The sequence below is a fragment of the Elaeis guineensis genome, chromosome 5 (genome assembly GCF_000442705.2).
Source record: "Elaeis guineensis isolate ETL-2024a chromosome 5, EG11, whole genome shotgun sequence".
Classification (NCBI taxonomy): domain Eukaryota; kingdom Viridiplantae; phylum Streptophyta; class Magnoliopsida; order Arecales; family Arecaceae; genus Elaeis; species Elaeis guineensis.
Window position 1 is genome coordinate 111,046,124 of NC_025997.2, and position 27,718 is coordinate 111,073,841.

General features: G+C 34.0%; 1 protein-coding gene and 1 pseudogene across 1 annotated transcript; both read right to left on the reverse strand.

Annotated features, from left to right (window-relative positions):
• Positions 1-27,718, reverse strand: part of LOC140858030 (uncharacterized) — a 97,245-nt pseudogene that overhangs the window by 26,356 nt on the left and 43,171 nt on the right.
• On the reverse strand, positions 8,037-9,895 carry LOC140857845 (uncharacterized). Its single transcript, XM_073257032.1, has 2 exons — positions 9,284-9,895; positions 8,037-8,884 (listed from the first exon to the last, which is right to left on the reverse strand). The coding sequence occupies exon 2, from the start codon at positions 8,847-8,849 to the stop codon at positions 8,136-8,138; it is 714 nt and encodes a 237-aa protein (XP_073113133.1). The 5' UTR covers positions 8,850-8,884; positions 9,284-9,895; the 3' UTR covers positions 8,037-8,135.

Consider the following 27,718-nt stretch of genomic DNA (forward strand, 5'->3'; position numbering starts at 1 on the left):
TCCTGCCACAGAAAAAATATGGTCATAGCTCATGGTTGACGAAAAAAATTTAAGAATGAAAAAAATTAAAATCTGGAAAGAAACTTGAATTTTTGAAAAAGAAATGAATTTGGCATGAATTATATTGCATAATTGAAATTGATTTCGAATTGATGAACTTTATATGCTTATTTTCTATAAATGATTATTTACTTAAATGCCTGATAAAATCTGTTGAGAAGTGATCATTGCTTACTGGACTGTCTAGCTCATTACCTCTTATTTTACTGTTTTTACAGATGTTGAGGAATTAAGATGATACAAGATATGAATAGAAGAGTGATCAGAAGTAGAATCTCTATACTTTTATTTTTGGTTGAAAGTTTTATTAAATTTGATGTAAGGACTATGAATCATTGTTAAATTTATTGAGATATTAAAATAAAAAAAAATTAGATCGTTATATTTTAGATTTAAATTATTGACTAATTATTTCGCTGTTGTTTTAGGATAGTATGATAAGATGCCTTGCATGCTTATGAAAAGAGTTTTCTATGAGTATGCGGCGGTTGCCATGACCCTCGATTCAAAATCTCGGATCGGAGGCGTGACAATTAAAGTGATATCAGAGCATAAGTGGATGAATTATGAAACATAGAATCAGATATAGAATGGGTGTAAGTGGATAGACACCAGGGACATTATAGTATAGATCTTTGATGATTGTAGTGGAAGAAATATTTATAAATTTTGATTAAACATTGAGATTATGTATGAAAGGATCATAAGAGATTATGACATATGGAATTTGAAATATGATGGATGATCTATTGATCATTATATGATTAGTTAGATCTTGATCGAAAGTAATCATAAAAGGATTGACATAAAATTTTATTATGCATTATGGTTATTAATTTGATCATTGGTTATTCAAGTGAATCGTAAGTTCAAATTCGATGCGAGAATAATACTATGATATTACTTCTAGTTGAGAAGTTGACTATTATTGGCAAGATAAAGATTTGACGATAAAATATTATTCCAGGATGGACTAAGAAAAATCTTTTGTGATGCTTGATTGGAATATTTATCAAAATTGAATTTGGTATGTGGATTATATATAAAGTGGCATAACAGGATGAATGCATATTTGAGGATATTGCAAAGAAACATATTTCTTATTGATGAAATCGATTATGAGGTTGTAGAATATTCATCGTACTGGAATCTTTAATCATCATCCTTAGATCTAGATAATAGATCTTATTATGTCTCTTGGAGACTACATGATGTGTATGAAATTTTAATTTAAAAAATTTCGTATCTAAGTTGATCAAGAGATTTTCTGATATTATTGTTGAAGTTGTTAATAAAAAATTGATATCTTTAGATTAAGATAAAAGATCTGATTTATATTTATTTCAGATTAAGGGATCCATGTGAATTTACAATTTAGAAATTTTGAATTTAGAAATTGATATGGAGTTCCTTTGCTTTTGTTAACGAGGTTCCTAATTGAATCTACTATTAAATGGAGATTTGATTTTTGAGGCTTGTATGATTGTTGTGAAAAGATACATAATAGATATTAAAGATCTTGATTATAAAAATTTTAGAAAAAAATAATGATTTGAAGTTCTTATATATTCTGATTATGTCCAAATTTGGTGGAGCATCGAAGGATATTTTTCTTCATTAATTTGACTTATAAGAATTTTGATGTAAAAATTATCGAATTGAATTGACATGAGAATTAAGATTTGATTCATATTGATTATAGTAAATCTATATGATGGTTTTAAATATGATATTGGACTCAAGGGTTAATCAAGATTATTGTACACCAATAAAGGTATGAATGAAAATCGAAAGTTAATCTTTGACTTTAATTAAAATTTAAAATTTTAGATCTTTTCTATTGATAAGATAAAGAAATAATTTGATCAAACTTTTTTTTTGGTGAACCTAAAAAATTTTGATTGTTAGATCAAAGTGCGCAGCGCATGGTAATCTGGATTTACTTTGAGTAAGTCAGGAATATTGATTCTTTGAGTCAAAAAATTATGATAAATGATATAGTTTGATACAAGAAATTCATGGATATTAGAAAGAATAATATTTTAAAATTTTAAATTATTTTAGATATCCTAATGTGATTTTTAAAAGTAGAGCTTCCACCTACTATGCTACAAAAATAATTAGCATCCTAATTCTAGGATGAGTGGACCTTTGATTTTTGATTTTAGATTTAGAATATTTAGAGATAAATTTTCTCTATCCTAGAATTAAATTTTATAATTCTCTATTTATTAGGAAGAATTTGAGATTGTTTATCGAATGATGATTTCGATCTTAGATTATTATACTCAAATATTTATCTCCAGAGTATAATAAAATTTGAAGTTTGAACTCTTTTGATTATTATTATTTCTCTGACTCAATGAAAAAGATTGAGGTTATCTATTGATATTGACGATTGTTTTACAAAAGATGGATTGGAGTTATTCATAATTTTATAATGAATCGATTAATTAGGAGTTGTTAATGTTTAGATAAAGAAAATTGATATACTTACTTAGAATATTTAAGAGTTTGAGGGTTTGAGTAAGAAAATTTCGATGACTAGAAATAGTGATATTGATTCAATCAACAATGGTGATATTGATCTTTATGAAATGACTTAATGATGAAGTTGCATCGAGAAATAAAATATCAAAAGTTCGAGAATGAGATTGAAATGATAAATCTTCAATCTTTGAAAGTACGAATAAGAAAAAATATTTTTAAATTTTGATTGATTGGGATGTCATCATATGATTCATAGAAGTATATTTTTCTATCTTATGATGGGTTGAAATTAAAAGTGGTTAATATTTTAAAATAAATAAATAAATAAATGATGATGAATGAAGTTCTTATGCAAGAATAGAGACATTGACCTTCTTCTATTCACAAGAGATAGATTTGATTTGAGTCATGAGATATTGAACATTATTTTACAGAAAATGAGATCATAATTTTGAAATCTTGAAATATTAAAAATCTTTAAGATGTTGATCTTGATAAATAAGAAAATGGATGGTTCCGTTCAGATCCATATTTGATGTACCGACTTTTTCTTATGAAATGATTTAAGAATGAATTTATATCAAGAATTAAAATATTTGTGGATGAGATTCAAGTACGAAACTATGAAGACTCAGGCAAGAAAAATTTCGAAGATGAAATTTCTTTTAGAGGGGAAGAATGTGATGGCCCAAACCCAGGGTCCAACTATCAAGAATCCCAGCCAAAGCCTAAACGAACAAAAAAAAAATAGAAAAACAAGGGAGAAGACTCCCGAAGGGAGTCTTCTTCCTCCTCTCACCGGCTCCCAATCGGAGTCAGAGACGAGCTCCCACCAGCTCTACTTAAGGAGGAGATCCCTCCTCTCTTCCTTTCACCGAAGATTCTAAGTCCGGTCGGCGGCAATCGCCGAAAAAATCCCGCGGAAGACCGTCCCTATGCCGTCCAATTTCTCATCGGAAAAGCTTCGCTGGCATCAGAGGTAAGCCTCCTCTTCCTCTCTTCTCCCTTTTCCTTCCCGTGCCGGTGTGCATGCTCGCCGGCGACCGAAGTCGTCGGATTTTGTTGCGGAAGAACCTTTCTTTTTGCTATTTTTTTCGATGCCGGTGGTCACCGCCGACCACCGATTTGGTCCCCCTCTTGCCACCGGATCGCCCCCCTTCGGCCGTCGACCATCCCCGTGCCAACTGCATAGTCAATCGGCCAACCAATGAGGGGATTAAAGATCCCCTGTTTCGGCCCAAAAGAAACCCACGGGAAAAGAAGAAGAAAAGAAGAAGAAGGAAAAGAAAAGAAAAAGAAAAGAAAAAGAAGGAAAAGAAAAGAAAAAGAAAAGAAAAAGAAAAGAAAAAGGAAAAAAAAAGAAAAAGAAGAAAAAAAATAATACAATAATAATGTAACAATAATAAATAGGATTTTCTCCTCTCTCTTTTTGAAGGAAAAAGAAAAAAAAAAGGAGAAAGAAAAAAAAGAAGAAAAAAAATAAAATAAATTAATTAATAAATAATGATATAAATAATAAAATATGAGAAAGAGAGTTTCTCTCTCTTTCCTCTCTCCCTTCAACTTGAACTAGTATTTTCTCTCTCTAGAATTGGACTTTCTCTCTCTACTTTCTCTCTCTATTTTCTCTCTCTAGAATCTTCCCTCTAGATTATTTCTCTCTCCTAAGATTTCTAGAATTTTGAGAAGAATGATGATGAATTTAAATGATCCTCGTGATGGATTTTTGATCTGTGATCGTCGGACGGTATACCGACACCCACTTTGATCAGATTAGGTATTTTTAAGATTTTAATATTTATAATTTTATTAAATTATCCACATGATAATCTTAGCATGATTTGATCTGATCGATCGAATTTGTTGAATCATATATTTTGAAGAATTCAAGATGAATTTTCTCTCTCTAGAATTTTCTCTCTCTAGAATATTCTCTCTCTAAAATATTCTCTCTCTTGATTGATTCTCTCTCTAAAAAGGTTAGTGAATGAAGGAATTTTTTTTAATAGTCTTGATCTGATTCTAATGAAGAACCCCGATCCATGATTGTCAGACAGCGTACTGGCACCCATCTTGATCAGACCATGAATCTTTAGATTTGATCATCCATGATTTCGATCTAGCCATGACTTGATTTGATCATGTTGATTTCACCAATCGAGATATTGGACCAATCGTAATGTTGGATTGTGTTACGTGATCAATTCGAATTGTACCTCATGAATTCTCTCTCCTTTAATTGTCTCTCTCTACTTGATTTTATGAAATCGATGAAGAAACCTCGGTCCTGTCACTTCGAATCCGATTTGATCTGATAGTCAAATTTTGGATCGTTTAGGTCCTAATTAGATTTTGATTAGATGAAATTAGATGATCGGACCCAATCTAAACCATTGAAATATGGTATTCGTATTCTTTCTAATTATTGAAATTGATTCTGTATAGGATTGTGGATGTTTGATCATGGGATTATGATATAAGAAACATTATGAATTGACAGCCTGACTATGTAAAGGACCCTGCCAATAGGGGCATATACGTTGGCAATTGATTATCCTGAGGGTTTATGTCGCCAGCGAGACCAGCGACATGTCGCCAGAGAGACCAGCGACAAACCGTCAGAGAGACCAGCGGTTTCAAAGGACTTTGCTGCCAAATGATTCGCAGCTACCGCAAGCAGATACACGGTGTTATGACCCTGCCACAGGAAAAATATGGTCATAGCTCATGGTTGACGAAAAGAATTTAAAAACGAAAGAAATTGAAATCTGGAAAGAAACTTAAATTTTTGAAAAAGAAATGAATTTGGCATGAATTATATTGCATAATTGAAATTGATTTCGAATTGATAAACTTTATATGCTTATTTTCTATAAATGATTATTTACTTAAATGCCTGATGAAATCTGTTGAGAAGTGATCATTGCTTACTGGGCTGTCTAGCTCATTACCTCTTATTTTACTATTTTTACAGATGTTGAGGAATTAAGATGATACAAGATATGAATAGAAGAGTGATCAGAAGCAAAATCTCTATACTTTTATTTTTGGTTGAAAGTCTTATTGAATTTGATGTAAGGACTATGAATCATTGTTGAATTTATTGAGATATTAAAAAAAAAAGAATTTAGGTCGTTATATTTTAGATTTAAATTGTTGACTAATTATTCCGCTGTTGTTTTTGGATAGTATGATAAGATGCCTTGCATGCTTATGGGAAGAGTTTTCTATGAGTATGCGGCGGTTGCCATGACCCTTGATTCAAAATCTCGGGTCGGGGGCGTGACAATATCCACCCAAAAAAGATAGCTTAAATCATGATATCCACTATACTTTTCCAGTGATATGTTCTTGACTCCCTTTGTTAAAGTACACGCAAAGTTTAATATTACTAGCATATTAACCGACGCAATGTGCGAAGTTTTTTTTCTTTCATTTTTTGCTTTGAACACCCTTTATGTGAAAATATTCTCAAAACACTTTTATTTACATGCGGCATGCTTAGAATTATAATAACAATCCCTATATCTATTGAATACATAGAAGAGAGAAAGCTCTACTTTATTCGAAATTTTCAAAAAGAATCTTTAAAATGTATAGAAAATCAAACCCACTATGAAAAAAATATATTTTTTCTACAATTATATAAAACCCTGGTTTCAGAAATTCTAACTGAAAGTAGAGCACTCTGTTGGTCCCCGACTTGCCTACTCGATGTCATCTCTCTAGTCTCTTTCCGACTAATTTTTCTCTCAACTCAAATGTAGTTCAAGATTCAAGTATCACTGTTGATGGTACTCAAAACACATCACTTAGGCTGAAGATCAAGACAGCAAGATCTCTATCTCACTGCAAATTGAAATTAAAGAAAAAGGATGGACATGGTACCAGTTCTCAACTGACACTGGCATCCTTTTCTCAAAAACCTAATATAGTTAGGACCATTGGCAAGGAGCCTATGAATACCGGTAGCTCATCTATTCCAAAGGATATCGAACAATCGAAAGATGATTTATCCCATGCAACAGAAGAGCCATGTAAAAAATTTACTGAAAATATCGAAGATAGTTCTGAATGGAATGACTTTAGCATAAGTTCACATGTTCAAGAACAGGGCTATTCAGATCCATCCTTTTCTGATAAAAAAGATAAGGATAGTGTTGCAATATTGGATCGCGAAGGATTCAAGAGAAAATGAAGAAGAGCTTACCACTCTGCAAAGGTCATCATGAACCTTGTGTTGCAAGGTCCATGAAGAAAGGTCCAAATATAGGTCGTCAGTTCTATGTCGGTGCTCGTGCCAAGGTATGCTAATGATGTTGCTATTTATCTATACTCCTGATAATTGCTCCGAGTCTTATTATAGGTTTCAACAAGCTAATTATATAAGGTAATATTTAGAGGACTTTTAAATGATATTACAAGTTTTCAGTACTCATCACATCAGTTAGGTCTTGAATCAGGGGAAGGCAATGGTACCATATGTTAAGACTTAAATTGCAAAAGCTGGATAGCTGTCCAAACATGTTTTAGCCTTGGACTAAAGATATAAACCAACCTTTGAATTTGAGTCAAACTTTATTTTAGGAGATTACATTCAACCCAGTTCCATTACCTCTACCAATTAAATCTTTAGAAGATTTCACAGAATCCCTATCCCGGGCAAGCCTTCCTCCCCAACAGTAGTGACGGTGGTGAGCAAATGCCTACACCGCCATCCCAGCCCATCCTCCTCCTCGATGACCGCATTCACCATGAAGTAGGTCTGCTAAGACGGCAGCCCCTCCGAAGGAACCAGCCCCAACAAGGAGGCAGAGGACTCTGACGGGTTGTTATGGTGGTTGGCTGCGGCTGGATCGTGGATGGATTCTGTCGACATGGTGGCATCCACTTCCATGGTCGCAGTAGGGGAGATTGGAGCTGGGGTTTTGCAACGGCGTACTAGGGCAATGCAGGTCGAGCATTCAAATATTCAATGGAGTTCTATTCTCATGACCCCCTGCAGAGGAACTAGACCCAATGAGGAGGTGGATGACTCCGATGGGTCATCATGGTGGTTGGTGGCGGACGGATCATAGTCAGATTCTATCAACATGGAGGCATCCACTTCCACGAACGGAAAGAAGGAAATACCCAACACAAAAGCCCAACCATCGTCTAAGCTTTCGTATGCAATGTTTCTTCCATGCGAGCTTGGCCATGTGGCTCTCTCTCACTCTTTTCAAAATACCATGTGTCAAACAGAGACTCATCCATTGAGAAATTTCCATTTTAATATATATATATATATATATTAGATTTCATTACCAATCATCATATATAGCAGCCACAAGCACAACCAATCCCTCTCAGTCTAATACAGAGAACATCGCCAATGCATCACAATCACCTTCTGCACTCCAATTCAGGATGAAAGCCCGACTAGCAGTTTAAAGAAGAAAAGGATAGAAAGAAAAATGGATGACCACCAGAGTGTTTGCTCATCATAGAGGAACATGCTTTCATAATTATAATAATCTTCAACTTTATAAAGACATATTAACATGTCTATGAAAGCTAGCAGAGCAGCAGCTCCGTCAGTAGGTTCATTTTCTTCTTCCACATGACGTGGCGCGTACGGCGTCCCGTAACCATTTGGCAGTGGCGGGTTTGCAGCGCCGCCAGTTTGACCGCTCATCATCATCCTCTGCTGCTCCATCATGACAGCCATGTATTGCTGCCGGTAGGGGTTGGTAGAAGGAGCAGACATCTCTGGTGCCGCCATGCCTCCATGAAAGTAACCAGCCGGAATATTCCCCATATGGCTGGGCCGCCTTGTTATTGTTTCCTCCTCCATTTTCACCACCACCACCCTGGTTTGGGTTGTCCTCACTGTCATCGTCAACGTCATCACCCTGGTTTTGGTTGTCCTCATTGTCGCCGTCAATGTCATCATCCTGGTTTTGGTTGTCCTCGTTGTCTCCATGGATGTCATCAGCCTCCTCATTGTGGTCTCTCTCCTCATCGCTGCCTCTCTCTTCATCGGCATTATTCTCGGGAGGAAGGTCGAACTTGACTGACTTCTTATCCTTTCGGCCGAAGGGCAACTTCGGGCCCTGCAGGTGGGGGAGCTTCATATTTTTACATCTTCCTCCACCACCCTTTTTGGGCTTGCCATTGTCTTCCTGCTGCCCTTTCCCATCCTTAAGCTGGTCGTCGTTCTTTCCATCCTCTGAGCCCCAGAGCTCTGCACAGTTACCAGCCTTTTTTAGCGTTTGCAGAAGGATGGCAGGATCAACATTGCCTGAGACTGTCACCATCTTCTCCTCTGCATCTATGTCGACCTGGTCGACCCCTGAAAGCCAACAGCAAAAAGAAAACAGAAAGAATTAGAGACACACGGAGAGAAGACCGGGTTGATTTTTAAAACAAGAAGTTGGACAAAAAGCCCGTACCATACTAGCATAAAGAATAAATAAACTAATAATTTAGACAAGCTCTAAATCATAGAATGGCACTAGGGTACAGAATAATTAAAAAGAAACATAAGAACGAGCGGAAATATCTTCAATCTTATAGTGGAAATAAAAACTAAGCACGCACACCAAGCACAAAAACCATGAAACACAATTATAGTGGAAATAAAAAAAAACTAACACCGAGATAGAGAGAGAACAAGGAAACAGGCACTTGATGACATTGAGTTCAGAAGAAGGAAAGAGAGAGAGGATGAGAAAGGAAGAAAAGGAAGTACCGCTTTGTTCATGCTATCTTCTTGACTCATTCTCTTCACCGTATAGTACGGCCAACCCAGGAATGTGTTCCGAACAGCTCTTCAGAGATCTGGGACACAGCAAGTGAATCGAAAGGCAGCCATGGCTTCACACAAACAGAAACCCAAAAACCAAATCCCTTCCACGTACGTTCGGCTTTCAAAGCCCAAGAACAAACACAAGTACAAATAGAGGACGACTGGAGCAGTGGGAGGAGGAGGAGGAAGTGGGATGGGGGATGGCTGGGGCAGAGGGAAGACAAGTGGAGGGGGAGGTGGGACAGGGGACCGCCAAGGCGATGGGAGGAGGAGGTGGGAGGAGGGGGAGGGGGAGGAGGAGGTGGGACGGGGGGCGGTGGGAGGTTGGACGGGGTGGGACCGTACTGTTGGGGAGGAGGAGGAGCAGGAGCAGGAGGGGGAGAGGAGGGGGAGGGGCGTTTAGGTGGGATGGGGGGCGACTGGGGCATTGGGAGGAAGGGAGGGGGAGGTAGGATGGGGGCCGGGCAGTGGGAGGGAGGACGGGATGGGACCGGACTGGGGCGGAAGGAGGAGGAGGAGGAGGAGGAGGAGGGAGGGGGAGGGGAGGTGGGTGGGAGGAGGCAGAAGGGAGGGGGAGGTGGGACAGGGGACGACCAGGGCATTGGGAGAAGGAGGGGAGGGGGAGGTGGGACGAGGGAAGGCCAGAGAGGAGGAGGTTCGGAGTAGGGATAGCAAAATATGATCCGACCTATCCATCTGATCCATATTCGACTTATCATAAATAGATTTGGATTTGGGCTAAACTGATTCAAGTTATAAACAGATCGATCAGTTTAACCTGTTTAACAAATAAATCGGATTCAGATTTCAGATGACTGATCTGTTTAACCCGTCTAACCTATTTAATAAATAAGTTAGAATAAGTTGGGTTGGATCAGGTTATAACCCATAAACTCCCGTAGCTTAAATCCATTAGGCTCCCATATATATTTGATATTTCTCTTTCTTTCGGTTTCGGTCTCTCACTCTCGGTCTCTCAGACAGTTTTTTTATGGCCTTTCGACTCTTTCGATCTTTCCTCCTCCCATCCTCCAGTCCATCTTCTAGGGTTTGGTTTCTTGATTTCTTCTTTCACTCCTCCGCAACTCCACTCCTCCTCCAATGCTTCCAACTTGCTCTCAACGATGATCGAGGCTCCTCTACTCCTCCTGAGCTCCTTCGATAGCTGCCTAGCTGGTGCTCCCAGCTTCTTCCCAACGATGGCCAGTTTTCTTCTTCGGTCCTTCTTCATCACCCATCTTTGAGAGAAGGGCTTGTCGTCACTTGACTGTCGCTAGTCCTCCTTCATCGTCGGTCCTCGAGATCTAAGATTTTTTTTCTTTTCCCCTTTTTCTCTTTCCATGGCCGATGCTTTCTTCTCCAACCAAAAACTATGAGATCTTTTCAAATAAGAATCTTATATATTGTTGATCTTTTTTTTTGGATTTTTTTATCATCTTATGTCGCTTTCTTCCCTTTTCCCCTTTTTTGATTTAGTTGCAGTTTAAATACTAAATCTAAGAAATCTATGTTTATAATTTCATGCCTGCAATCTATTTGTGATTTTATTTTTGCAATGAGAAATCTATGTTTAGATCTTTTTTGTTTGATTTTTATTTATCATCTTAAATCATGAGTCCCAAGTGATTTTAAGCCTACAATCTGTCTGTGATTTTATTTTTGCAATGAAAAATCTATTTTTGGAATTTTTTTGTTTGATTTTTTTTATTGTCTTAAATCATGAGTCTTAAGTGATTTCACACCGACAATCCATTTGTGGTTTTATTTTTACAATGAGAAATCTATTGTTTGGAGATCAAGGATTTAGGTATTTCTCTTACCTACCCTTCGATGCATGTTTCTTTGTTTTTTCAAAATGTTAGATGGGATTGAAAAAAATTGGGGATGAAGGGTTTTCTGAACTTTTGATCCTCAGATTCTCCTATCCTCTCCCCTCTTCAAACTCCATGAATGCTGGTAGCAAGCATTTCCTATTCATTATGTGGTAGCCCAACTTGCTATAGTTTTGTAGCATGCCAGGATTTAAATTTTAATACCTATCTTTAGATTTTTGTTTTAAGGTTTGTATGAAGAGGCTGTGATGATTTTGGATTAAATTTTACTAATTCAATTATTTCAAATGGCAACAATCTTGGATGGTCTGCTTCTACAGACCGACTGATTGCAGTCCTTTCGATTTAGCTATAGATTAGATAATAAATTTGAGCCTCCTCTTCCTCTTCTCTTCTTTGTTGTTCTGATTATTTAGTAATTATGTATGCTGATTAAACAGGTTGATCAGGTTGGACTGGGTTGGGCTAATAGATTCTATTTTAAACAGATGAAACAGGTTGGGTCAAAAGTTGCGTTGGGTTGAGTTGGAAAATTGGATTAGACTCACAGATTCTATTTTAAACAGGTTAAACAGATTGGATCGTGTCGGTTAAATAGATTATCTATTTAATAAATACGTTAAATGGGTTGGGTCGAATGATCTGTTTATTAAATGAATCAGATTCAGGCTTAAAAACTGATCGTTTAATAAACAGGTCGGATTTAGTTTTGATATTTTCTGATCTGACCCACATCTGATCCAATCAGTTTATGATCCGACACAACCCGATTGCCATCCCTAGTTTGGAGGCGAGAAGCGAGGGTCCTGGATGAGGTGACAGGATTTAAATATAAGCTAGTTATAAGCTAAAGCTTGCTAAGGTATTGATTTAGACCATAGATTAGATTGATTATTTAAATTTTTTTATATTTAAAATGAAATTAAAAAAATAAAATTACAGTACATAAAGAGTATTGAAAGATTGCAAAAAAATAAAATTTGAAAAAATTTAAAACATTTTCTTACAAGATTGAAGAAGCTTGATACCAGCTAACTAGATGCTGCAATTAAAAAAAAAGAGAGAGATGTTACCATATGAAATTGATAAAATTGAATTTTGAGGTTGTTCAGACTGGACAATTGATGCTACAAGCTTGGGTCTCCAAGTTTGAAGCTACAAAATTGGATTTTGAGATTTTGGGTGAAGGATAAGAGTTTTTTTATATAAAGGGGAGCTACAAAGATTTCTCAAGAGAGACTTTTTAGACTGGAGAAGCTCTTTCCAACCTCTGAGGTTCTCTTCCCTTTTAAGGCTCTTATAGAAGATTTTGTGGACTTGATTTGGATTCAAGTCTAGGAGCTATTTTGCATGCATTGTCTGGTATGCTTTTTCTTTTGGCAGAGGGTCAGCTCTTTCATTGTTTGGCATATAGGGAGCTTTATGCTTTTGGTGCATTAATTGTTTGGTACATAGCCTTCGCTAAAGCTGGGTAGATGCTTTATCTTTGTAGAAAGTTGATGCTTTAGGGCTTAATAAAGTTGCTGGAATTTGACAAAAGCTGATAATGATGGGATAAAAAGTTCTCCCACTACAAAAAAAGAATATTTTTACGATGAAATTATTTACAATAAAAATTATTTTCATCGCCAACAATAGCATTTATGATGAAAAAATAAATTCATCATAAATAATAAAATATTTATGATGAAAATAATTTTTCATCACAAATAGTTTACTATCAGGGATGGAAAAAAAAGTTTCATCATAAATATGTATTATTTATGATGAATATTTTCATCATAAATAATACATCATTTATTTTAATTTTCAATTTTTAAATATTCTTGATGAAAATATTTTCATCATAAATAATTTAAGTATTTATAATGAAAAATATTTTTCATCAAAAATAAGATTATTCCCAATGAAAATATTTTATCACCAATATTTAAAAAAATAAAAAATTTAAAAAATTTAAAAATTATAGATTATTTATGATGAAAATATTGCATCATAAATAATTAAGTATTTACAATAAAAAGTTATTTCTACCATAAATACTTGATTATTTACAATGAAAATTTTTTATTACCAATATTTCAAAAAAAATAAGAAATTTAAAATTAAAAAATTATATATTATTTGTAATGAAAATATTATGTCATAAATAATTGAGTATTTACAATGAAAAATAATTTCTATCATAAATACTCAATTATTTATGATGAAAATATTTTCATCACCAATATTTTGAAAAAATAAAAAATTTAAAAATTATAAATTATTTACGATGAAACTTTTTCATCATAAATAATTGGTATTCATGATGAAAAATAATTTTCATCATAAATACTAAATTATTTATAACAAAAATATTTTCATTGCCAATAGTTAAAAAATCAAAAATTTAAAAAAATAAAAATTGCTCACTGTTTGTGATGAAAAATTTTTATTGTAAATAATTTCTTTTTATGATGAAAAAAATTTTCATCATAAATAATAGCTTATTTATGAAGAAAATATTTTCATCATCAATATTTAAAAAAAATTAATAATTTAAAAAATTAAAAGTTGATTATTATTTGTGATAAAAATTTTTCATCGTAAATAAGCAGTTTTTACGATGAAACTATAATTTTCATCATAAATACTTAATTATTTCTGACAAAAAAATTTCATCACCAGTAGTTAAAAAAATCAAAAATTTTAAAAAAAAATAAAAGTTGATTATTATTTGCGAATTAGAATGAATAGATCCTTTTGAATAAAATAAGCTATATATTTATTTGCAACGTAAAGTTCATCTGTTCATCGCTATCACTGTTACTAGTGATATCAATGAATCTTTCTGATGGAGTGTCTTTCTTAAGTTGTAGAAAGGAGACTCCTTTCATACGAAAACTATATAGTTAAGCAGTGCATTCTAGCATGACTTTTATAATCTCAAAAGGTACCGCACTTTTTGCATCGATCAACACTCAAATATATCTCTGTAGGAGTTTCAATCATGAAAAGACAAACAATATGAGCACTTATCTTCCTAACAATACAAAGCATAAATATGAGCTTGTGCTTTATAACACAGCTTGCACTATCCACAGGTCTGCTTTAATTCTAATTAATTACTAGATCTTTGATACTCATATAATTTCTAACAAATTTCTCAAGCTCAATCTTTACATGCATACAATATACGAGCTTTTGAACCTTTAACTTTCTGTCCCTACCATATCCTTCAAATCTTAATCTTGATAGATTTCTTTCATGATCTCATAATCACCGTGATATTCTCATACTCTGACTTTCAGAATGAAGACTCTAAGAAGAAGACGAGCTCAATGAAGATCGAAGATCTCAAAGCTATCAATCTCTCATAGTGCCCATTCCATTACGGAAGTCGAAAAGCTGTTCTTATAATAATTATTAGCGATGTAAATTGAATTTTTTATTACAATTATATTTTTTATGTGCTAATTTTTTTAAAAGAAAAAACCTTTTTTGAAGAAAAAATCATAACTTAACTATTTATATAAATTTTTTTGATTAGTAAAAAAATAATTTTTTTGATGAAATTATTTTGAAAAATTTTTTAGACCAAAAATTTTTAGATTAAAAAAAATTAATTTTATTAGCAACATAAATTATTAACAATGTAAATCAAATTAATTTTGAAATTGATATTGGAAAGATATTTATTATTAGCGATGTAAATTAAATTTTCATCGTAAATAGTCTTTAAATTTTTTATCAATTTTTAAAAAAAATATATTTATGATGTAAATATATTTTTCATTGACAACCATATTTTAAAAATATTATTTTAATCTATTTTTGTGAACAAAAAATTTGTTAATTAAAAAAAAAATTATTAGTGACAAAAATTATTTTCATTGAAAAAACTATTTTAAAAATAATTTTTTTTAAATTTTTTTGAAGAGAAAATTGTTAGAGAGAAAAAAAATTTTTTTGATGGTATTTATTAGTGATGGAAATCAAATTTTTATTGCTAATAAATTTATTAATGATGAAATTTTTTTTTCATCGTCAATAATTTATTTTTGGATGAAATTTTTTTAGAAAAATTTTTTAGTAGAAAAATTTTTTTGATCGAAATTATTGGTGACAAAAATCAAATTTTCATTACTAATAAGGTTATTAATGATGAAATTCTTTTTTTTCATCATCAATAATATTTTTTACAGGAAAAATTTTTTAAGTGGGAAAATTTTTTTGACAGGAATTATTGGTGATGAAAATTAAATTTTCATTGCTATTAAGATTATTAACGATGAAATTCTTTTTTTTCATCGCCAATAATTTTTTTGTGGAAAAATTTTTTTTAGCAAAAAATATTTTTTGGCAAAAATTATTGGTGACAAAAATAATTTTTCATCACTAATAATAGAATTAGCAATGAAAATTTATGTCGTTAAAAGTTCTGCATTCAATGCACGTCAACTCGATGTCCCTTCATGTAAAACCCACTTCCTTTTCCCCTCTCCCCTCTCCTCTCCTCTCTCCCTGAGCTCTCCCCTCTCCCTTTCCTCTCTCCCCTCTCCCCTCTCCCCTCTCCCCTCTCCCTTTCCTCTCTCCCTCTCCGAGCTCTCCCCCTTCTCTCTTCCTGCCGATGAGCCCATCTCCACTGTCGCCGCCATCGTTCGCCGTCCGCACCGTTGCCGCACCGCAGTTGCCGTCCATTGGAGGTAAGGGTTCTTCCAATCCTTTTTTTTGGGATTGATCGGGCCATCGAGGGGTGGAGGGGGTTGCGGGGGGGGGGGGGCGTGGGTGGTCAACGGTGCGATGGGGCTGGGGAGGAGGTCGGTCGGCAGAGGGGGTTGTAAAGTGGGGGTGGGCGATCGAGAGTGACATGGGGGCGGGGATGAAGTCGGGGGGCAGAGGGGGTTGCAGGGGGCCGTGGGTGGCTAGCGATGCCATGGGGCCGGGTAGGGGGTCAGCCAGTGGAGTGGGTTGCAAGGTGGGGGTGGGTGGTCGGGGGCAACACGAGGGTGGAGATGGGGTCTGGAGGCAGTTGGGGGTGACACGGGGGCGGAGAGGGGGCCGTGGGCGGTCAGTGGCGCCACAGGGCCGGGGAGGTCGTTCGGCCAGTGGAGGGGGTTGCAGGGTGGGGGTGGGCAGCCGGGGGTGACACGGGGTAGGGATGGACACGATGGCGACACGGGGTAGGGATGGGGAGGGGGTCGGCTAGCGAAGGGGGTCAATCGGGGAGGGAGTCGGTTGGGGAGAGATGGGTGACGGCTGGGAGAGAGGAAGGGAAGAGAAAAATGAGGGGGGAAAAAAGAAAAAAAAATAAAAAAAAATATGAAAAAAATAAAATATTAATCATATATTTTATTATTTGATTAATAAAAATAAAATCTAGACATGATCTAAATTGGATCGAGGTCAAGATCCGAATCAAGATCTCGATTCAGATTGGGATCCAGATCGAGATCTGATCAGGATCCAAATTGGGATCTGGGTCGCGGGGGGTTGGAGAGGATGGCAGTGCCGCGGGGGGTGGGTCGCGAGGGGTGGGTGACGATGGTGACATCGTGAGAGTGGGGGTCATGGGGGCCGAGTCCGGACGGCGTGGGGTGGGTGATGGTGCCGGCACCGTGGGAGCAGGGGCTATGGGCGGTCGAGTCCGAAGCTCATTTAGGAAAAAAATATTTAGAAAAAAAATATTTTTAGGTAAAAAATATTTTAAAAAAATAAAAAATCATTTATTATTTTTAGGTAAAAAATATTTTAGAAAGAAAAATAAAAAACCATCGAGTCCTTGGGATTAGGTTTCATGTTATTATTTTGCATGCTCAACTACTTATAATTATTTTATATTTATTGCATAATTTTTTTAGTGTTACTGCTGAAATTTATAAATTTTTTTTTGTTCCACTTGCACAATACACATTGCTTTTGCTTATTACAATTTAATTATTTTATATACTATTTTGTATACTTTTGCTTATTATTATTAAATATAAAAAATATTTTTATTTTAGAAAAAACTCTATTAAATTTTTTTATTAAAAAATTTCAATACAGAGTTACTCTTTTTTTGATGATTTACAACTCCATCTTTGAATGTATGTTCAAAAATGGTAGTTAAATTATATTGAGCCATAGATTTTCGTTCAAGAGTCGATCTTGATCGAGATCGACTTTTGGATATCCCGTATTTGAATTTTTTGAAAAAATAATAATCTTATTATTATTAATAATTAATATTTTATTTTATTATGTGGTATTCAGCAGTTATCTGTCCACTGTTCTTCAGATATATGGTAGATAGGGTGCGTAGGCACCATATTCACATCGTATACTTGAAGAACCATGGAGACATGTTGCTGAAATTTTTAAATAATAAAATAAAATATCGATCAATAACAATAATAAGATTATTATTTTTTTGAAAGGAACAAGGCCACACCTGTTAGTAATGATTTGAAATAGATAGGATCATGTATTTTTTCTTTATTAAATTGATAGAAAGAGAATTTATGTATTACTATTCAATTTGTATTCTTTAATGCATGTTGTTTTGTATAAAATTATCCATGTTTGGATCCAGATCAGAATTTGGTCCGAAATTTGGGTTGGGATTCGATCCGAAATTCGGGTTGGGATTCGATCCGAAATTTGGATGGAGAACTGGTTTGGATGAATACCACTGAAAATTTTTTTGTTGTTCATGATTTTCATGTTTGTTGTTAGATGGATATCAACAAAAATTGGATGAATGCTAAAGATATTTTTTTGCCTGAATATCAAAAAGATGTTCAAGATTTTATTGACTTTGCACGGCATAAGGCTGACAGTTCTAATCGGATAAAGTGTCCATGCAAGGGATATATCAATATAGTATATCATCACATAACACTTGTTGAGGAGCATCTACTACGTTGTGGTATGGATAAGAAGTATACTTGCTGGATATGGCATGGAAAAGATGATCCGAATGAAGTTATGCACGATGATGACGGCACTGAAGATGATAGTGATGCTGCTGAATCTGTCAAACATAGTGGTATAGGAGAACTATTGGATGATTTACATCAGGGTATTTGTTCAAATGTATGCATGAGTACTAGTGCATCTGAAGGTAATTCTGATCATGAACACAATATCTGGCTTGAGATAGAAGGGACTTCTGAACAGTTTGTAAAGCTTATAAGGGATGCATGAGAGTCACTCTATCCAAATTGTGCAAAGTTCTCTAAGTTAGAGTTTTTGATAAAATTATCTTATATTAAAATCGTGAATCAATAGAGTTAGAAATTATTTGATCAAAATTTGATATTGATTAAAACAGCTCTTTTCGATGGAGAGAGACTTTCGAAATCATATTCTGAAGCAAAAATATGCATGCGAAAATTGGGACTTGGCTATATTCATATACATGCTTGCAAAAATAACTATATATTATTTTATAAGAATAATGAAAAGGCAACTGAATGTTTGAAATACAGTGAGCCTAGGTATAAAATCGATAACAGAAAAGAAAAAAAAGATATCTCAAAAGATTTTAAGGTATTTTTCATTGATTCCAAGACTTCAAAGGCTGTATATATCCACAAAGATAGCAGAAGAAATGAGATGGCATCATGAGCAGTGGATTTCAAAGAAAAACATACTTAGCCACCCGATCGATTCTGTAGTGTGGAAGGACTTTGATGCAAAGCATCCATATTTTGTGAGTGACCCATATAATATCTGACTTGGTTTAGCAACAGATGGATTTAATCCCTTTGGCAATTTGAATACTTCCTACAGCATGTGGCCTGTGATGCTAGTTGTATATAATGTGTCATATTGGAAGTGTATGAAAGAATCATTTATTTTTATATCACTATTGATTTTGAGTCTGAAAGCATCGATCTGAAAGGGCTACAAAAACATAGAGTACAGACATATGATTCTGTGAGTCGAAAAAATTTTAAGTTGCATACTTCAATTTTATGGATAATAAATAATTTTTCTGTATATAAAAACTTATCTGAGTGGAGCACCAAAGGATATCTAGCATGTCCAATATGCAACAAGGATGCATCCTCCTTATATTTAAAGCATGGATAAAAAATATGATTTATGGATCATCGATGATTTCAACTTGGTAATCATTCTTGGAGGACCCGTTACAACCAATAATTTGATGGTAAGTCCGACCGACATCCACCACCTAAGGAGTTAAGTGGAGCAGAAGTTTTAGAATAACTTGAAGTCATTAGAAACATCTAATTTGAGAAAACATCGAGTACTCACAAGTGAAAGCGTACTGAAGCTGAGCTAAATTGGATGAAGCGAAGTATTTTTTTCAAACTACCATATTGGAAGCAGCGACTACTTCATCATAATCTGGATATAATACACATTGAGAAAAATATTTGTGATAATATTATCAGTACTGTATTGAATATCTCAGAAAAAATAAAAGATAGTACAAAAGCTTACCTTGATTTACAAAAAATGAGAATCCGACTGAAGTTGTATTGAGTTCATCGAGATGATAGATTTTTGATGCCACCTGCATGTTATTCACTATTTGATGAGAAAAAAAAAGAGTTTCTATAGATGGTTCAAAACTATTAAGTTTTCTGATGCATACGCTTCAAATATATCACGGTGTGTTGAAAACAATGACGGTAATATCTCTGACATGAAAAGTCATGACTCCCATATGATGATGCAACGTTTGCTTTCTGTAGTCATGCGTGACTATTTGGATGGTGATGTTCAATGATTGATTTGGGAGTGATCTTTCAAAAATTGTGTTGCTAAAAATTGAAGATTAACTTACTTGAGAAGTTTGAGAAGGATATCGTACTCATTCTTTGTAAGTTAAAAAAAAAATTCACCATCATTTTTTGATGTTATGGTGCATTTGGCTATTCATCTTCCAAAGGAAGCTCTTTTGGCCGGATCGATACATTATCGGTAGATGTATCCTATTGAAAGGTAAAAAAATTATATGCACTTTGTCATATCAGTTATAAAATATAAATATATTTTCAAAATTTAAATTTATTTTTATTTATAGATTCTTGTGTATCTTAAAAAAATATGTGCGCAATAAAGCACAACCTGAAGGGTTTATAGCGGAAACATACGTAGTTATAGAGTGTGTCATATTCTGCTTGATGTATCTTAATGATATCGAAACAAGATTCAATCGTACAAATCGTAATGCAGACCATGAATGGAGTGACAATGAACCGATGCTGTCTATATCTAAACAAACGGTCTGACCTATTGGTGGAAGGAGATATGAACGTGAATGAGCTATCTAGGGCACACTTCTACATTCTAAATAATTGTGAAGAAATTAAAGATTTCATTAAGTAAGTACCATCTTAGCATACTGTTTAATGTCTTAAGCAATTTTTTTATGTCGATGTAAAATTAAAAATCATGACTTGTTGGAGTGAGCACAAGAGTATACTATGCAGAAAGAATAATATGGATGCTGATGATCGATATAAAAAAAAATTTGCAAAATAGTTTGATGATCTTGTAAGTTACACTAGTAATATGTTATTTTTAATAATTATAAAAATAATTATTTGAATCAATATAATTTTTTATGTTATGATATAGATGAAATTTAAGTATTTCAATAAAGAAAAGGGTGCGATCGATGAATTATATTATTTAGCATATGATCTTGATCGAAGAGTTAACCACTATGCATCTTGTATCATTGGAGGAATGAGATTTCACATAAGCGAGCTTGAGATACAATGACGGACCGAGAATATGAGATTGCTATGATAGGATATGAAAGAGAAAAAGAGATTGAATATTATGGTGTACTGATAGATATTATATAACTAAAGTATGGGTCCAGTAATTCTGTAATCTTATTTCAGTGTGAATGGTGGGATATTAGCAATAAAAAGATCGGTATTCATATCGATCCATATTTTATCAGTGTAAATTTTGTACGAGCATGGTATCAAAATGAGCCATATATTAGCAACTCAAGCAAAACAAGTAATATATTTGAAGGATCTAAAGTATCGAGGTAATTGGCAAGTCGTATAAAAAATAACACCCAGAGGTGTATATGACACACCAATTCGATTAGAGATGGATAAAAATTTGGATTTACATGAAGAAAAAACTTTTCAAGAGGAAGAACAAATATTAGCTGAGCTTCTTGTTGACGAAGAACTTGTAACAGCTCCTTTATATAGAGCTGATCTGCCATCCAACGAAGTTGAAGCTGATTTTGTATTTAATCTTAATGAGTCAAAGAATGACGATCAGTTCATAAATGACGATGAGATAGAAGACGACACATATGTCGATTATTGTGATTCAGAAAAGGATCTACACATCGAGGAAGATATGAATATTAATGAGTAAATCTATATTCTTTATTCAATATTCTCTTGCAATAATGGTATGCAATATAATTCTATTCATTAGAATATAATTTATTTTTCATTATTATTGTTCAATATTATATTCATTTATATATTAAGAATTACGGGTATGACACCAAGAGACAAATGATGACATTCGCATTCACAATCTACCCCAGAGGTTGAGGCACCTTCATCGATTTTCACTGTCGCATTAGCTCCATCACTAGAGGGTCCTGCACTAGTAGGTCTGAGTGAGGTGGATCCGAGTGAGGCAGGTTCAAGTGGTATATTTATACCTTTTATATAATAAAATTTGATTTTTTTATTTGGATAGCTATCATACTAATGATTTATTTATTGTTGTTTCAAGCCAGTCTCTACTAGTAGTGAGGTGAGGGCGAGGTCCATCAAAGACCACGCTCTAGAGCATTGGAGATGCGAGCACCTGGGACAGCATCTTCATATCGAGATACACATAGCTACATCAGGCCCATTAGGGGATGGTGCGAGCCGTGGCAGACCGAGCTAGGCATCATATGTCGCAGCTATGCCCCTGTGACACTTTTCAATTGACGTCACATTGTACCGGCTCAGAGAAAGATTTTCTATACCCAGTTATAGATAAAATAAATTATACTATGAATATTTAATTAGCACGGTGTTCTTCTAATATTTGTTATTGGAAGGATGTATTTGATATTATTGATTTTGAGGAGGATCGCGTGCGACGAGCTGTGGATGCTCATTTATCTTTGCATTTCAAGAAGTATCACCACTGTATCCATTAGCATTGGTACCATGTGATGCAGGATCATGGGGTGGAGACAGTACGGCAGCGGCCCTATGACAGCATCACTATGGATGATTGGGCTCTTATATGCTGGTATTACGAGGATCCGATATATCAGGTTACACATCCAAACTTTTTCTTTGAGAGTTTAATGATTGAATCATTTATTCTTAAATTCAGTTTATTACCTATTAATTTAACTGCTAACTGTACAGAGAAAATGTAACTAGAACGCCGCAAATCGGGCGAGACAGATCTTATCGCATTATGGAGGTTCGAGGTCGTTCGCTCGTCACATAGAGTAGATGGTAAGTAATTTTTAATTAATATATTTTAAGTCTCTAACTATTTAAAAAAATTTTAATTAATTATTCTCAAATTGTAGAGAGATGCTGAGAGTGGCGAGCTTCTTGGTAGGATCGATATCTACCAGTGGATCCACCAGTGACGATCAGGGGAGTGGATGATAGGGAGATAAAAACTTTTTATAAGTTTTTTTAATTATTTTTTTATTCATAGTTTGATTTTTAGTATAAAATTAAAATAGCTATAACTTTAATTTTTAAGACCATATGATAGATATCAGATCCCAACCTATCCCTGAAGGCTCGACCACACCCACAGATGACGAGATTTGTGATCAGGTGCTTAGTACGAGATCCTATTATGTTAGGGGTCTATGGCATTGAATCCCTGCTCCCTCATCCTCACACTCATCCAGGGTTAACATCCATGATGCTTGCGATGCTCGACTGGCGAAGGTGTAGAGGTAGGCGATGAGTCGACTGCATGCATCAACGAGTACCAGTGGCTCCAGATCTAAATAATGGAGCAGATAGCATAGATAAAGCAGATGATGCAGCTGATAAGGCAGCAACAGCCCGGTCTGAGCTCATTCGAGTGCTCTCCTTTCCTAACCCGTTCTCCTTCTGCAAATGCCGACACTTGATGGCCTATTTGTGTAGCTTTTAGTTTTTATTTTAGACCTCTTATAATTTTAATTTAATATAATAAAATGATAAAATTTATTTATGAGTTTATTATATAAGTTTTTTATTTTTATTTTTTATTTTTAATTTATAAAAAAAATTTTAAATATAAATTAAATATATATATTCATAAATTATTTTTAAAAAAATAGATAAATTATTACTGATGGAATTATTTTTGATAAAATATTAATCACCAAAAATATATTAGCAATGAAAAATTGATCATAAATAAATTTTTAATAAATTTAAATATATCAAAATTTTATATTAAATTAATAACGATAAAAATATTTTTATCATAAATAATTAAAAATTTATTACCAACAAAAATTTATGTCAAAAATTATAATATTTTTAATATAAAATTTACATCACTAATATTTTTTAAATTTGATTTTTATAAAAAATTTTAATTAAATTAATAGTGATAAAAATATTTTAGCTGTAAATAAGTATTATCGATGAAAATTTACATCCAAAATTATCATATCTATGATGAAAAATTTACGTCACTAATATTTTTTTAAATTTAATTTTTATAAAATTTTTTAATTAAAATAATAGAGAAGAAAATATTTTTATCACTATTAATTAATGATAAAAAATTATGTCAAAAATTATCATATTTGCGATAAAAAATTTACGTCGCTAATACTTTTTTTAAATTTAATTTTCATAAAAATTTTTAATTAAATTAATAGCGATGAATAAAATTTATCATAAATAATTATTTTTTATTAGTGATGTAATATTTTGGCATCAATTATCTTTTTGTATGATAAAAATTTTCATCATAAATAGTCTTCAAAAAAATATTTTTTAACGATAAAGATTTTTCATTGGTAATATCGATTATTGACGATGAAAATTTTTTTTCATCATAAAAAATTATCAATAACACCATTATTTATGACTAAATATTAGCAATGATAATTTTATTGCTAATAACTATTAGCGATAAAAATTCATTGTTAGCGATGAATTTTTTCATCGCTAATATCCTGTTTTGTTGTAGTGTCCTTTTGATGGATGGTGATATAAAGGAGATGGGATTTGATGGATGGTGCCTTTTCTTGTCCCTTTATGAGGACTCTGAAGATTCCTCTTTGAAATTTTTGTAGATACCCATATCCCATAGAAAAAACTGGCGCTCCAGAGCTTGGGTTGTTGAGTCGGTCCTTACTGGTGATGCTGGCTTTTTCCCCTTGGATAGACCTGATTCTTTTTTCAATTGTTTTGGCTCTAGTGGGGTTCCAAAACAGCCTTGTGGCCTCTTTCTGTAGATAATCTCGAACCCAGGTGGAATTGATGATTTTGGATAGGCTGGTGAGGATGCTTTTAAGGATTGAGTTGGAACTTTGGGAACTGGTTAGTGCTAGTCGGGTTGAGGCTGTTGTTCTTCTGAAATTGCTGGTGGTATTGTTGTTGCTTGGACAATTGAAATATTTGAAATATATGAGTTTTGATATATTTGTGCTATTGCTCGGGCTAACACTCTGATAGTGAGTGTTATGTTGATGTGGTGGCTCCGATGATGACAATGGTGCCAGTGATGGTGATATCAGCAGTGATGCCTCCTATTACCATTGAAAATCCAGAAAGGCTAGGGGTGGCAAAATATGATCCGACCCACCAATCTGATCCATATTCGATCCATCATAAATAGGTTTGGATTTTAGCCAAACAAGTTCGAATTGTAAATAGGTTGATCTGTTTGACCTGTTTAATAAACAGTTTTGGTTTAGGTTCAGATGGCTGACCTGTTTAACCTATTTAACCTATTTAATAAATGGGTTGGAACAAGTTGGGTAAGATTGGATTATAACTCATAAACCTACATAGCTTAAACCCTTTAGGCTCCCATATATATTTGATATTCCTCTCTCTTTCAATTTCGGTCTCTCACTCTCACTCTCAATCTCTCAGGCAATTTTTTTATGGTCTTTCAACTCTTTCAGTCTTTCCTCCTCCCATCCTCTGGCCCATCTTCTAGGGTTTCGTTTCTTGATTTCTTCCTTCACTCCTCCATAGCTCCACTCCTCCTTTAGTACTTCTAGCTTGCTCTCAACGACATTGAGGCTCCTCTACTGCTCCTTGGCTCCTTCGGTAGCCGCCTAGCTGGAGCTCTCGACTTCCTCCCAAGGATGGCCAGTTTCCTCCTTTGGTCCTCCTTCATCGCCCATCCTTGAGAGAAGGGCTTATTATCACTTGACCGTCACCGGTCCTCCTTCATCGTGGGTCATCAAAAACTAGGGTTTTTTTCTCTTTCCCCTTTTCCTCTTTCGGTGGTCGACACTTTCTTCCCCAACCAAAAACTATGAGATCTTTTCAAATAAAAATCTTATATGTTGTTAATCTATTTTTTTTTGAATTTTTTTATCAGCTTATGTCACTTTCTTCCCCTCTCTCTCTTTTTGATTTAGTTACAGATTAAATACTAAATTTGAGAAATCTATTTTTGTGATTTCATGCCTACAATTTGTTTGTGGTTTTGTTTTTGTAATGAGAAATCTATTTTTGGATCTTTTTGTTTGATTTTTTTTTATCATTTTAAATCATGAGTCCCAAGAGATTTCACACCTACAATCTATTTGTGGTTTTATTTTTGCAATGAATTATCTATTTTTAGATTTTTTTTCTTTGATTTTTCTTTATTATATTAAATCATAAGTCTCAAGTGATTTCATGCCGACAATCCATTTGTGATTTTGTTTTTATAATGAAAAATCTATTATTTGGAGATCGAGAATTTAGATATTTCTCTTACTACCCTTTGATGCATGTTTCGTTGCTTTTTCAAAATGTTAGATAGGATTGAAAGAATTGGAGATGAAGGATTTTTCGAACTTTTGATCCTCAGATTTTCCTATCCTCTATCCTCTTTGAACTCCATGAATGCTGGCAGCAAGCATTTCCTATTCATTATGTGGTAGCCCAACTTGCGATAATTTTGTAGCATGCCAGGATTTAAATTTTAATACTTGTCTTCAAATTTTTATTTTAAGATTTGTGTAAAGAGGCAGTGATGATTTTGGATTAAATTTTGCTGATTCAATTATTTCAAATGGCAACAATCTTGGACGGTCTGCTTCTACAGACGACCGATTGTAGTCATTTTGATTTAGCTGTAGATTAAATAATAAATCTGAGCCTCCTCTTCCTCTTCCTTCTTTGTTGTTCTCATTATTTAGTAATTATGTATGCTGATTAACAAGTTAGATTGGGTTAGGTTGGATTAGGCTAACAAATTCTATTTTAAATAGATTAAATAGGTTGGATCAGGTTGGGTTGGGTTGGAATATTGGATTGGACTAACAGATTCTATTTTAAATAGGTTAAATGGGTTAGATCGGGATGGTTAAACAAGTTATCTATTTAATAAATGAGTTAAATAGATCAGATCAGGTGATCTATTTATTAAATAGATATAAACAGATTTTCAAATTTAAAATCTAACTATTTAATAAATAGGTCGGATTCAGTTTTGATATTTTTTGATCTAACTGACATCTGACCCGATCCATTTATGATCTGACCCGACCGACTGCCACCCTAATTCAGAGGCGAGAAGTGAGGGACCTGGATAAGGTGATAGGATTTAAATATAAGCTAGTTATAAGCTAAAACCTATAAGCTAGAGCCCACAAAGGTATTGATTTAGAACACAGATTAGATTGATTATTTAAATTTTATTTATATTTGAAATAAAATTGAAAAAGCAAAATTGCATTGCATAAAGAGTATTGAAGATTGCAAAAAAAATTAAAATTTAAAACATTTTCTTATGAGATTAAAGAGCGCTTGATACTGGCTAACTAGATGCTGTAGTTAAAAAAAAAATAGAGAGAGATGTTAACACATGAAATTGATAAAATTGAATTTTTTTTGAAATTATGAAAAGATACCTCAATCCTTCACAATTTGAGGTTGTCCAGACTGGATGATTGATGCTACAAGCTTGGGTCTACAAGATTGGATTTTGAGGTTTAGGTGAAGGATAGAGATTTTTGATATAAAAGGGAGCTACAAGGATCTTTCAGGAGAGACTTTTAGACTGGTGAAGCTCTTTCCAACCTCGAAGGTTCTCTTCCTTCTGAGGCTCTTATAGAAGATTTTGTAGACTTGATTTGGATTCAAGTCTGGGAGCTATTTTGCATGCGTTGTCTGACATGCTTTTTCTTTTTGGCAAGGGTCAGTGCTTTCATTGTCTAGCATGGCAGGGAGCTTTATGCTTTCGGTGCATCGCTGTCTAGCATATAGCCTTTCTTTTGCTAAGCTGGGTAGATGATTTATCTTTATAGATAGTTGATGTTTAGGGCTTGATAAAGTTGTTGGGATTTGACAAAAGTTGATAATGGTGGGACAAAAGGTTCTCATTTTGAAGGATGGTGACAAAAAGGAGATGGGATTTGATG